Raw genomic sequence first — 12676 nt, 5'->3', positions numbered from 1 at the left:
CCCTACGTTACTTACTCCTTGTCCCATATTCTCTTTCGACATTCTGGCACCTGACATTTCCCTCACTCTCTTAACTGTGTAAAAAGTGTAACTTCACTTATTCTGGATAACTTCTGGGTAAAATGAAGTGCACTTTAAAATGGTGTGATAGATAGTTTTGCTAAAAAAAAAAAAAAAAAAAAAACAAAAAACCTACTTCCCCGTAGATTTTTCTAGTACAAGTCTGTGGTTTGAGAGGTCAGAGATGTCACAGTGGTACAGCACTTACGTTGATTGCATTGTGGTTCAAGACTGTTTCTTCTGCTTCTGCAAAGTGTCCCATAGGCACATGTCACCATGTCACATGCAGATTTGACATTTACAAGGAGCTTGGAAAGGTCTTGCAAATTATTTCTTAATGTGTCCACTCGTACACAGCAAGCTGATTCACCCCTTCACTGCCCATTTTTGTCCCTTCTGCTTGTAGCTTTTTGCCAAGTGAATGTTATTTTTTATTTAGCCCATCTCCTGGTAAACAGAGAAACATAAAAAGAATTAACTGCATGGAATTTATTCATTTTAGTAATGATAGAATTAAATTAAACAACCTATTAATGGAGTTGTGTGTTTTTCTAAATGGTCCTAATTGTGCATTTACTTTCCCTCTCATTTTTATATATTAAATGCATTTTCTGAAAGGTATTTTATATGCTGCACATCAATTAAAAAGATAATATTTTTCAGTGCCCACCAAATCTCCATAAACAAGATGGCTATGCCTGCAATCAAAATCAGGTACGCTGGGCTCTAAGTGAGATTTCAGTGTAATTTAGAAAGGATTAGTGCTATTTCTTCCTTCCTTTTGATAATTGTAACTTTAGAAGGAAATTTACTAAAGTAAATTGCAGTGGGGTGCTGGTTCATATCAGCTTTATTTCATTCCGAATATTACATGTGTTTCATCAGTGACAAACTGTCCAGATTGAAAGAAAAGAAAAAGGAATGCAATGGCACCTGAAACCAGGCCTCTACTTTGCCGAGCTGTGACCACCCTTAAATAATTTTAGCCTGTCTGTTTAGCAAAAAGATGGTCATCTTTTATAAGACTTTTCTCAAGTCAGTATGATAGACCCCCCCCCCCCCCATCCACATATAAGAGAGGCTAAAAGTCATTTTGGTATCATTTGCAGAACGGTACAAATATCTGTTCCCCATGAAAATTCAAGCTCCAATAATTATTTTACATTTAAAGAGCTGTGCTGCTCAGTGTACCCTGAGCTTTTCAATTTTAATGTGGCGGGTCTTAGAGTACTTCTTACATATTTGTGTTTCTTATTGACGGGTCTTAGAGTTCTTACATGTTTGGGTTTCTTATTGGCGGGTCTTAGAGTTCTTCTTACATGTTTGGGTTTCTTATTGGCGGCTCTTACAGTTCTTACATGTTTGGGTTTCTTATTGGCCACTGTGAAAATGCTTGAGAATGGGATGGAGAGAACTTTGTGTAACTCACCCGGAAGGGGACCTTGCAGTCAGAATTTGGGGGAAAGTGGCCCTGGGGACCTGTGACTCAGAACGTACGTGCTCTTTCTCTCAGGGTCGCTGCTACAACGGGGAGTGCAAGACGAGAGACAACCAGTGCCAGTACATCTGGGGAACAAGTAGGTGGCATGTCCTGCCTGCTAGCCGTACCCAGTTTCCTTACAAGCAGGTTGCATGTCCTGCCTGCTAGCTGTACCCAGTTTCCTTACAAGCAGGTTGCATGTCCTGCCTGCTAGCTGTACCCAGTTTCCTTACAAGCAGGTTGCATGTCCTGCCTGCTAGCCGTACCCAGTTTTCTTACAAGCAGGTTGCATGTCCTGCCTGCTAGCTGTACCCAGTTTCCTTACAAGCAGGTTGCATGTCCTGCCTGCTAGCTGTACCCAGTTTCCTTACAAGCAGGTTGCATCTTCCTGCCTGCTAGCAGTACCCAGTTTCCTTACAAGCAGGTTGCATCTTCTTGCCTGCTAGCAGTACCCAGTTTCCTTACAAGCAGGTTGCATTTTCCTGCCTGCTAGCCGTACCCAGTTTCCTTTGCACGGTTCTTCTCTTCCAGTCTGTGACAGAGGTACACAGCAGGGAGTGACATGAAAGAAAAGTCTAGAAAAGGATGAAAATAAAAGAGATGGTATGAAAGCTATGCCCAGGCCTGGAAGTATAACTCAATGGCTAGAATGTACAAGAGGCTTCGGGTTCAATTCCCAGTAAACCTCCAATAATGATGAGGATGATGCAGCAAAAACTGTGGAAAACAGATATCCAAGTGAGATATTGTCATGGAAACCAAAGTGTCTTTCACTGACCTTGGCTGTTATGTATGGGATGTTGCAGCTACCGGCAACCACAGGGCCCAGTGCCATGGTCAAGGTCACAGTCTGACCACTTACGTGATGGCATGATTTACTTTGTATTTTGCTAGTAGGAGAGGAACAGACTTGTTTTTTTTTTTTCAGTTGTCATTCACTGTCTCAGTTAAATTAATGACATGCAGGAATTTCCCTGGGAGCACACAGGTCCATGGTAACAAATCCCCGACATTGCCTAAATGTTAATACACACATCGACTGGCTGACGTTTACAGTGACTCAGAATTTTAGTTCATGAGGGCAACACAGGAATTGCCCTAGTTTGCTTTCTGATTAAAAAAAACAAAAAAACAAAACAAAACAAAACAAAAAAACAAAAAAAAAAACCACTGAGAAAACCAACTTTGGGGGAGGAAACGATTTATTTGGCTTTATACTTCCGTATCATACTCCATCACTGAGGGAAGTTAGCACAGGGCCTCAGGCCGGAACCTGGAGGCAGAAATTGAAGCAGAAAGCATGGAGGGGTGCTGCTTACTGGCTTGTTCCTTAAGACTGGCTCAGCCTGATTTCTTATACAGCCCAGAACCACCTGCCCAGGAGTGGCAGTACCCACAGTGGGCTGGGCCCTCCCACATCAAATATTAATCAAGAAAATGATTGCCCACTTGCTCACAGACCACTTTGATGGAGATAAATTTTCAATTAAACTTCCCTCTTTTGAGGTGACTGTAGTTTGTGTCAAGTTGATTAAAAAACAAAAACAAAAATAAAAAAAAAACTAATCAGGATAGCAAGGCTGAGAAATGAGACTCCCTAGCTGGCTGAGGCTGGGTCTTCCAACATGGAGAAAGAGGTCATATGAGTGATTTCAGTGTTTGACAGGTGTCGTTCATGTGGAAGAGTTACAGTCAGGTAAAGATAATAAGGACATAATGTGCCAGGCATGGTGGCTCATGCCTGCCATCTCAGCACTTGGGAAGTTGAGACAGGAGGATTACTAGTAGTTAAAGGCCAGCTTGGACTGAGTAATGAGTTCCAGGCCAGCTGGGTCGAAAGAGTAAGACTCTGTCTCAAAAAAAAAAAAAAAAAAAAAAAAAAAAAAAAAAAAAAAGCCCTAACAACCTCAGTGGGCTGAGATTTTGAAATTAATCCTGAATATTAACATAAAACAAGATTAAGAAGGCTGGAGAGGTGGATCTGTGGTTAAGAGCACCGATTGCTCTTCCAGAGATCCCGGGTTCCATTCCCAACACTCACAGGATGGCTAACAACTGTCAGTAACTCCATTTCCAGGGGATCTGGTGCCCTCTTCTGGCCTCATTTGACGCTGCATGCACATGGTATACAGGTGTACATCTAGGCACAACACCCATAGATAGACATCACCCCCCCAACACACACACACACACACACACACACACACACACACACACACACACACACACTATAATAAAGCAGGATTAAGAATACATATTTGTTTACTGTGTGGTGGTGGTGTGCTTATTGCTGCCAGTGATTTTTTTTCTCCCTGGTCACCTTCAAACCCACCAGCAAGATCTGCCTAGAGACTTCTCATATTCCAGACAGTGCTGTGCTGGAGCATTTTTGCCCTAGCTTCCAAAAGCAGCTGAATTTTGGAGGTTTTGCTGAGCCGGTCGGTGAACGGCACATCCACAGCTTGGAATCAGCCCTTGCACGTTTCCACCATAGGAATGGGCAATCAAGCGTCCCCCCCCTTTTTTTTTTCCATTTCCGAGAAGCAGCCGATGGACACTTTGTGGCACCCCACTGAGTGTGAGGAGCCCAGAGAAGTAAAGTGTGTTCTCTCCTCTCGTCCGTCCCTGATAGAGGCTTCAGGGTCAGACAAGTTCTGCTACGAGAAGCTGAATACGGAGGGCACCGAGAAGGGTAACTGCGGTAAAGACGGAGACCGATGGATCCAGTGCAGCAAACAGTGAGTGGGCACCCTGGGGCGGAGCCGGGGGGGGGGGGCTCTCCCAGGCTGACACAAGCACAACATGAACAAAAAAAAAAAAAAATAGGAGAGTTGTGGACGCAGTGTATGTATACCTGTGGGAAACTGTCGAAAGATTAATGAAGTAAATTCTGTGAAAAGTAAAAAGAGATCAATGTGAAGAGGAGGGAAAGAAAGGGGGCATAAAATCAGGTGTAGAGCTGTGGACATTCTTGTACATGTGGCTTAGTGTGTATTGTGTCCATATCTCTAGGGCCTATACTTAGCAAAACAATCGCCAGGTCCCAGGGATGCATATTTTCACTGTCATCAGATGACATCACATTGTTTCCTAAAAAATGGCTGTGCTCTGGGAAACCCTCCCATAATACATATTATATGCTATTTTCATCAATACTTGATCTTAACAGGTTTTTTTTTTTTTTTTTTTTTTTTACTTTTATCAGTTCTGATGTGTGTGTGGATTGCTATCTTGGCACGGTTTTAATTTGCATTTTCCGACTTATAAGTGGAATTTAGCTCCTTTCGAAGCAAATTTCCTTTTTTAGTGAAGTGACGCTTCACGTCTTTGCCATCTTCTGGTATGAGTCATTGTTTATTGAACAGCTAGGCTGGAGGTAGAGGTGTCCTCGTGACAGGTGAGTCATTTTAATAATGCCACCGAAGATCCAAACGATTTCTTCACTTCTGCTGTGCGATCTTTATAATGTTGACTTTTAAATTCTTGCACTTGCGAATTCATGGTTGCAAGTGGATGCAAAACCCACACATTCCAAGGTAGACGACCTGTCTTCTTGTTGTCTGGAAGTGTGACCCTTCCAGCCACTGTGATGGGGCTTTTCCTTACATCCATTTCTAGGAGGGCTGTGTCGATCTCAGTTCTAGAGTGCAGAGGAGGGATGCACAGGACAGCAGATGTAGGGAACAGCAGCACTGCTACCGACTGAGAATATTCTAGGCCTTTCTTTCAAGGGTGCTCACTTCATTAGTGAAGCTGTGGTCCCTTAGGCAAGGAGAGTCATAGCTAAGCCAGAATGTCTGAGTGCTTTCATTTTGCAGTAAAGAGAATATTGAGAAATTTTAGGACTGGAGATAAGGGTCAATAGTAGATTGCTTGCTTAATATATGCTAGGTTCTGGGTTTGGTTCCCAGAAACATACCATGTAAAAACTAATGTATGTGTAGTGAGAGTTGTGGTTTTTTGAGCTGGAGTCTTCCTGTCTTCTGCCTTCTGAATCCTGTGCAGTGACGTGTTCTGTGGATTCTTGCTGTGCACCAATCTTACTCGAGCTCCGAGAATTGGTCAACTTCAAGGAGAGATCATCCCGACGTCCTTCTACCACCAAGGCCGAGTCATTGACTGCAGGTAACACACGAAGTCAGGAGACGAGGAGGGGAGTGCAATGATCACAGATTTCAAGCAAGCAAAAATGGAAAACACCAAAGATCTAAGATTTTCCAGTTTCATCTTTTCCTTTCATGTGGAAAACCACTTTTGAAAAGTAGTATATTGGTTTGCAAATTACAGTTGCCCAAAACTGTAGTTGTAGTGAGACCTTTTTTCCAAGTCACAGTCTTAGGAATAGAGTTACGTTGCAAGTGATGTCTCATACCCCCAAAGCTTGAGATTAGAAGTCTTCAGGTCTTAGAATGTTTGCTGGGATCCAAGACTAAGTATGGAATTTATGTTTCATTTATTCCCTACACATACAGAAGACTGAAGGAAACTTTAAAAATTTTGTGTGTCTATTTTATTAACATAGTAACCGTGTCTATTAACAGTTTACTGAAATACCTCCACACAAGGGTACAGCATGAATGAATTACATCCATCCCACACTGCATAGTCTCAAACTCCTACTCTTCATTATTCCACTGTTCAGCCTACTTTTAAAAGTTTATACATGTGTGAGGTGGTGTGTTGTGCCTATCTCTCTCTGTGTGCAACCTAGTTCACATATTTTCTGAAAATGACAAGCTTTCATTCTTCTTTGTGGCTAAGTGATATTCTGTTATGTGTACACCACATCTCCTATATCCATCTCTGCTGATGGGTTGGTTGAGTCTATATCCTGGCTATTGTGGTAACGCTACAGTAGACACGTAGTAGTACTAGCTAGTATTTAAAAGAATCCCCCACACTATTCTCTTGAAGATCGTACTAATTGACACTCCCACTTTTACTGTACAAAGGTTCTTCTTTTCTCTTTGCTCTAGCCAGTATTTGTAATTTTTTTTTTAATGGTGGCTACTTTAAGTAAGTTGAGATGGCATCTCATTGTGGTTTAAATTGCAGTTCCCCGAATCATATTGAACTGTCCTGTATTTATTGGCCATTTATATTTCTTCTTTTGAGCAGCAATTTTTCCCCCAGTACTTTCAGTGTGCCTGCCTTTTAAGTGTGACTATGTTTTAGTTGGACTTTTCCACACATGGCTTCCTGTCAGTACTCATAAGCTTTCAGATTTTGGAACTTTTCGGAGTTCAGTGTTTTGGATGAGGGACACGCAACCTGTACTCATTTTTCCCGAGGTTAAAATTTAGGAGCATTGGAATGTATCACTGTGTGTTTTACTTTTTTTATTCTAAGTCCAATTCAAGCAGTGTTTTATGTTGCATGTGTCTGGCTTACCTAACAAGTACCAAATCACATACAGAAAATAGTTATTAAAATATAGTTTATTAATGTTAACAAAGAATGCTCCCCCCGGCATCCGCCCTTCATTTTCACTATCCTGGAATTCGAAACCACTTTTTTTCTGGGAGTGAATTAATGTTGGAAATTATCTAAGAGTACTTCTGCGCAATTGGATAATGTTGTCTTGGGCAGATAACTGCTATTTTTCCATCTTGTTAAATGGCTCTGAGGTAATTCTAACGAGGCCTTAGGCAGGACGCTCTTCCATAGAATGCATCTGTAGTGTAGTATCTACTGCCTTCTACGTACAGAAACGCTCTTTCAATGTATACATTCTCACATGTCTTTAATAGCCTTGTTAAATTATATGGTTATATTGCAAACTGCCATATTTGTAAAAACATTCAGCAAGATTCCAGCTAGTAATTATATCATTAATTATCATTCAGATTCTAATTGCCCCTAACTTTGAAACATAAGAAGTATACATTAGTAAAGAAGACCTGGACTGGCTTTATCTTTTTAATTGTGATAGTTAACGCCTCTGGGGTGATAATAATAATTTTCAAATACCTTATTTTGCTGTTTTTGCTCACCATTATTTCCCTCGCATACCGCCTTTCCCTCACAATGCCTTGGAGAGCCAAGGACACACTTTCTCCTTCTTTTTTTTTTACACAAACACCTTTCACTTTGTCTTAATATTGGAAACAACAGAAGAGCTAGAATGTTCCCTGCCAAGAATAGTTGCCCCTGATGATGTGTGCTATAATGATAATGAAAGGTAGTTTCTTTCCGGCATTCTTATTAAAGATAGGTGGGAAGGAGAAATGGATGTGAAAACCCCTCGTTAGCTGTAACAGTCTCTTCTGTTTCATGAATGGCGAGTCTTGTTGGTGCTGGCACAGTGTTGTAGGTGCGGTGCTTACGTTTATGTGGCTCCCTCTCTGCTTTCAGTGGTGCTCACGTAGTTTTAGATGATGATACAGATGTGGGCTACGTAGAAGATGGGACTCCATGTGGCCCATCCATGATGTGTTTAGATCGGAAGTGCCTACAGATCCAAGCCCTGAATATGAGCAGCTGCCCACTCGATTCCAAGGGGAAAGTCTGTTCAGGCCATGGGGTAAGTAGAGACATCAGTGTTAACAGCTTTGACTCTTCATTATCTGGGATCCCGAGTTCACAGTGACAAGACAGCCAAATACAGCCATTTCTTACTAAGACTATGTCGTGATTATCACCATCTTCTCAGTACCTTTATCTGCTAAAATAATTATTTATAAATTGGTTTGATTTTGTTATTTCTCATATCATTATTGGTTATTTGTATTGATCACATTCTCCAGATATAACTTGATGTCTATGTTAGTCAATAGTCTGTAGAAAAACAGGGTAAATCTTCTGTCTACCCATCTATCCATGTATCTATCCTCTATCTAAGAAGATTTATTATGAATAATTGGATCGCATAATTATGGAAGCTGCTTGTTGTTTATAAAATAGAGAGCTATGCAAACCACTGGTATGATTCATTCTGAGTCCGCTGACATGAGACTCAGCAGAGCTGATGGTGTATACCTGAGTGCTAGGGCTGGAGAAGATGAGATGGAGTGTCTCAGCTCGATCCCTGAAGGGAGGAAAGAGGTTGAGTTCCCCTTCCTCCTCTTTTTGCGTTCCACTCAGGCTCTGTTGGGAGTGCAATCAGCTCTGCGGAGTTCACTCATTTAGACGTTGCTGTCGTCTGGAAATGCTTTCACAGGCACGTCCAGAAATGATGTGCGATTGGGCACCCCACAGCCCAGTTAACTTGGCACATGAAATTAGCCATCACGACATCTTAAAAGTTGGAAGAAAATTGATAGGCTTCCTAAGGGACTGTAGACTCTGTGCCAGTATTTTTTTAATAGCACAAAACAACATAAGTTGTATTAGTGATTGACTTCCATCTCAGATCACACTGACAGGAGAGTGGATTGCAGATGAGTCACATGCTTGTAAAGATGTTCAGTTACGCTTGGGCTGTTCTCATCCCCCACCCCCACCCCTCACCCCCAGAAAAAGATGCTGTCTGTATTCAAACCTGTGTGTAGCTTTAATTCTGTGACCAAAGTGTTTGAGAATGCTGCCTTTCCTGGAAAACCTAAGTTTAACAACAACAACAATAATAATAATACCCAAGTTATAACAATGATTTAGATTGGACTTAGCAAAATGAAGGCATTTCAAAATTTATAGATTTCAGAAATTAGAAAAATGGGCACAAAGAAACAGAGCAATAATAAAAAAAAAAAAAAGGGAGATTCTGGATGACGGTAAAAGGAACCCAGCGTAGAGACCTAGGCTGAGGATAAGAATAAGGTGGATAGGCTCAGGAAACTTCTCTGGTGGTAATGGTCAGCTGAGCAAGCTCGCAGGGAGGCCGTGTAGCCGGGTGAGTTAGTCACTCTGCTGTTGACACCACAAAATACCCGACATAAACAGTTTCAGAGAGGAGGAAGTGGTTCGGATCACGGTTCGGGGGCCACAGCCCAGCATTATGGGAAAGAGTGGAGGCCCAAAGCGTACTCCTCATATCAGGTCAGGAAGCAAGCACGCGGAACACAGGTGCTTCGCTAGAGTCTACTTTTGTTTTTTTGGTTTTTCGAGACAGGGTTTCTCTGTGTAGCTTTGGAGCCTGTCCCGGAACTCACTCTGTAGCCCAGGCTGGCCTCGAACTCACAGAGATCCGCCTGGCTCTGCCTCCCGAGTGCTGGGATTAAAGGCGTGTGCCACCACCGCCCGGCTGGAGTCTACTTTTTCTTTCAGTCCAGGGTCCCATTCCACGGGATGGTACAGTGACCCACACTCAGGTTGGGCCTTCCCCTAACAGCTAATCCTTCCAGAAACACACTCAAGAGACACCCCCAAAGGTGTGCCTGGCTCATGCCCTAGATGTTTATTATGACATTGAAGTCAGCCATCCTATCTGGTGACTTACAAACCTGAATTCAGAGGCTAGAGAGGGTTGTGGATTTCAGTTCTGGCTGTACTTCTTGATATCTCAGGGACTCAGGGTGGGTGCTTACCCTCTCTCAGCCCTCAGGTGCTGGTGTGAGGAGTAATGAGAAGCTTTCTGTGAAGTTCTTAGCAGAGGAACTTGACACATAATGAGCGTTCGGTGAAATGGCTATGTAAAATGAAATCACCGGGCAGACTTTTTAAGCATTTTAGTTATTGCTCTAAAACTATGAGACGTAAAAGCTCTTTTCTGCTTTCCTTCCCCCCCCTCTCATTTCCACCATTTTTTAAAAAAGCCAAGTTCAGCCTTATTAATCATAATCACGGACCACAGTATCTCAGATTTAAAAGCTTTGGCATTTGATTTTATCATATCTAATGATAAAAGGGTCTCGGCACCTGTCTCTCTAGCTTGCGGAGGGTTTTATTTGATTCACGTAAATGGGAAGTCCGTGCCATTTGCTGCCTGATGGAGGCCTTCAGCCTGCTCCCCGGGAGAGCGTGACTCCATAGATGGCAGGGAGGGTGAGTCAGTGCTTATTGGGCTGGCAGAGTGCCACCGAATGAGTTAGGCATGGCGAGGTCACACAGTGTGCTAGTGACTGTGTCTCCTGGTCCTTTCTCTTGAAGACTGCCCCTGGGGAAGTGTCTTTTGAGACCTGGGTGTGTTAATTTGCTGAATGAAACATGTGTGATTTTCATGGATGTTCCTAGAAACATTGGCTTTGGAAAAAAAAAGAACAACAACTACCTTCTTGGACATTTGTGTATCTAAATATCATGAATAATACATGTTTAAAAAAGTTTTCTTCATCTTAATCATTATTTTCCTATAATTATTAGAAAATATATTCAGTAATTTGACCAATGAATCCAGTCTCCAAAGCCATGGGAAAGTTTAGAAGCCTTCTAAATGACTTTGAAAGATTCCTTTGTGCACCCTGTTGCTTAGGTCACATTTACCATGGACGGTCCACAGTGTGGTATCTCTCTTCTTTTTCCTCCCCAGGTGTGTAGTAATGAAGCCACCTGCATCTGTGATTTCACTTGGGCAGGCACGGACTGCAGCATCCGGGACCCCGTTCGGAACCCCAACCCCCCGAAGGATGAAGGACCCAAGGGTTTGTGTGATTTCAGTTTTAGACCATTGCAGACCGCATTCATCTGCATCCTTCCATGGCAATAGTATCATGCTTCCATGGCTTTGGAAGGAGACACATCAGAGTCTATCTTTTTGCCACGAAGATGCAAAATTTTGTGTGTATCATATTTTCCAAAGCATATTTAAATTACCTCGTAGCCTGGGACTGAATTAAGAAAAGAAAAATCTACTGACTTCCTTTAATCCAGTTTCTTCTCTGTCCTTTAAACCTTATGCTTTCTCCCACTTTCACAAAAGCTAATTATTTTATAAGCCGTTCCATTTTCGAATAGGTACAGTCTTTGGGGCTGACATGAGACTTTTTTTTTTTATCATCCCTGAATATCGCATTCTCTCCAGAGGAAAGTTGTAGTCCTTTATGCCTCCTTCTAACAAATTCTTTTGATTTGGCAAAAGAATCGTTCTTTAGATCGCTTTAATTTTTTCAAAGGAAATGTAAAGAGTCTGCAGCTTTGTTCTAAGCAGCCACTAAGAGAAGAGAGAGATTAGAATTTAGCATATAATGAGTCTGTGGCAGTTCATAGTCACCATGTGATATTGAAGATGAGAATGCTCAGGCCCTGAGGTCAGGTGACATACCCGTTACCCAGGCAACCAGGGGCCAAACTGGGAGCATGCTTACTTCTATTACATTATTTTTTATAGTATTGCCTATGTAAAAAAATGAATATGACAGTCATTTTCTCATTATTCTTCCCCCTCCCTCCTCCCCCATCCGCCCCGATTCTCGGAGATCTTGAAATGCTGTCAGTTACAACAGGCTTCGTGTGGCATCTAAGTCTCTAGTACCCGAGAAAACAAACAACGGCTTGTACCGATTTTGACATTTGACCACGGCGCTGTACCTCAGCTTCTGTTTTGCGGCAGCTGCTAACAGTATTCTATAAATCAGCTGCCATGCCTTCTTTCCCCCTGCAAGCAGGAAAATGCACAGAGCTCTAGCATCGAGTTGATCGTCTTTGTTTTGATGAAAGTTCATTTAAGCTCTGTGAACGTCTGTGTGGTCTGTATGGGAAAACATGACCCTCCACGCAGACAGAGCTCCCTAGACTGCAGTTCCTGAAGAGATGCAGCCTGGTTTGGATATGTGTGAGTTGTTCCATAACAGTGGGTGTGTTAAAACACCCTTCATCCCTTTGTTTGATAGGCCCAGGATATTAAAATTCCATAAGAATAATTATCACACCCGCACAGTCTATTTCTGTTTTGCCTCGGTTCCTAAAAACGAACCTACTCCACTTTTACATTCAGTCTTTTGTTGCTTTAAAACTAGAACAAAACATTCGTGGATCCACCTTCAGAAGCTAGAGAGGTAGGCCCCGACAAGAGAAGGGAGCTTCTGTCTCCAAACCCTCTGCAGGGCGCAGCTGTGGCTTTCAGAGACGCCCTGTGCTCCTTCCTGCCGAGACACTTAGGCGTGTTTATATGCTGATGGAGCTTTTTTAGATCCTGCCCGTGTGTTAGGTGTGATGGGGCTTTATTAACTGTTTCTGTTTGCCATTTCCTCACCCGCTCATTCACCGAGGAAAGTCGGCTTTGGAGCCGTGAAGCAAACAATCACTCTTGAGAGGAGAGTG

At 42.4% G+C, this 12676-nt stretch overlaps 1 protein-coding gene across 1 annotated transcript in view; it reads left to right on the top strand.

The window, feature by feature from the left end:
• Adam23 (ADAM metallopeptidase domain 23) overlaps window positions 1-12676 on the top strand; it is a 155493-nt gene that overhangs the window by 120847 nt on the left and 21970 nt on the right. The window contains exons 19-24 of the mRNA XM_059278128.1: window positions 724-774; window positions 1574-1637; window positions 4173-4278; window positions 5546-5665; window positions 7895-8063; window positions 10947-11058. Of these exons, the coding sequence (XP_059134111.1) occupies window positions 724-774; window positions 1574-1637; window positions 4173-4278; window positions 5546-5665; window positions 7895-8063; window positions 10947-11058 (622 nt within the window). The remainder of the gene's footprint in view (window positions 1-723; window positions 775-1573; window positions 1638-4172; window positions 4279-5545; window positions 5666-7894; window positions 8064-10946; window positions 11059-12676) is intronic.

Source organism: Peromyscus eremicus, chromosome 13, assembly GCF_949786415.1.
Source record: "Peromyscus eremicus chromosome 13, PerEre_H2_v1, whole genome shotgun sequence".
NCBI classification, from domain to species: Eukaryota; Metazoa; Chordata; class Mammalia; order Rodentia; family Cricetidae; genus Peromyscus; species Peromyscus eremicus.
This window is presented reverse-complemented; position numbering and strand designations above follow the sequence as displayed.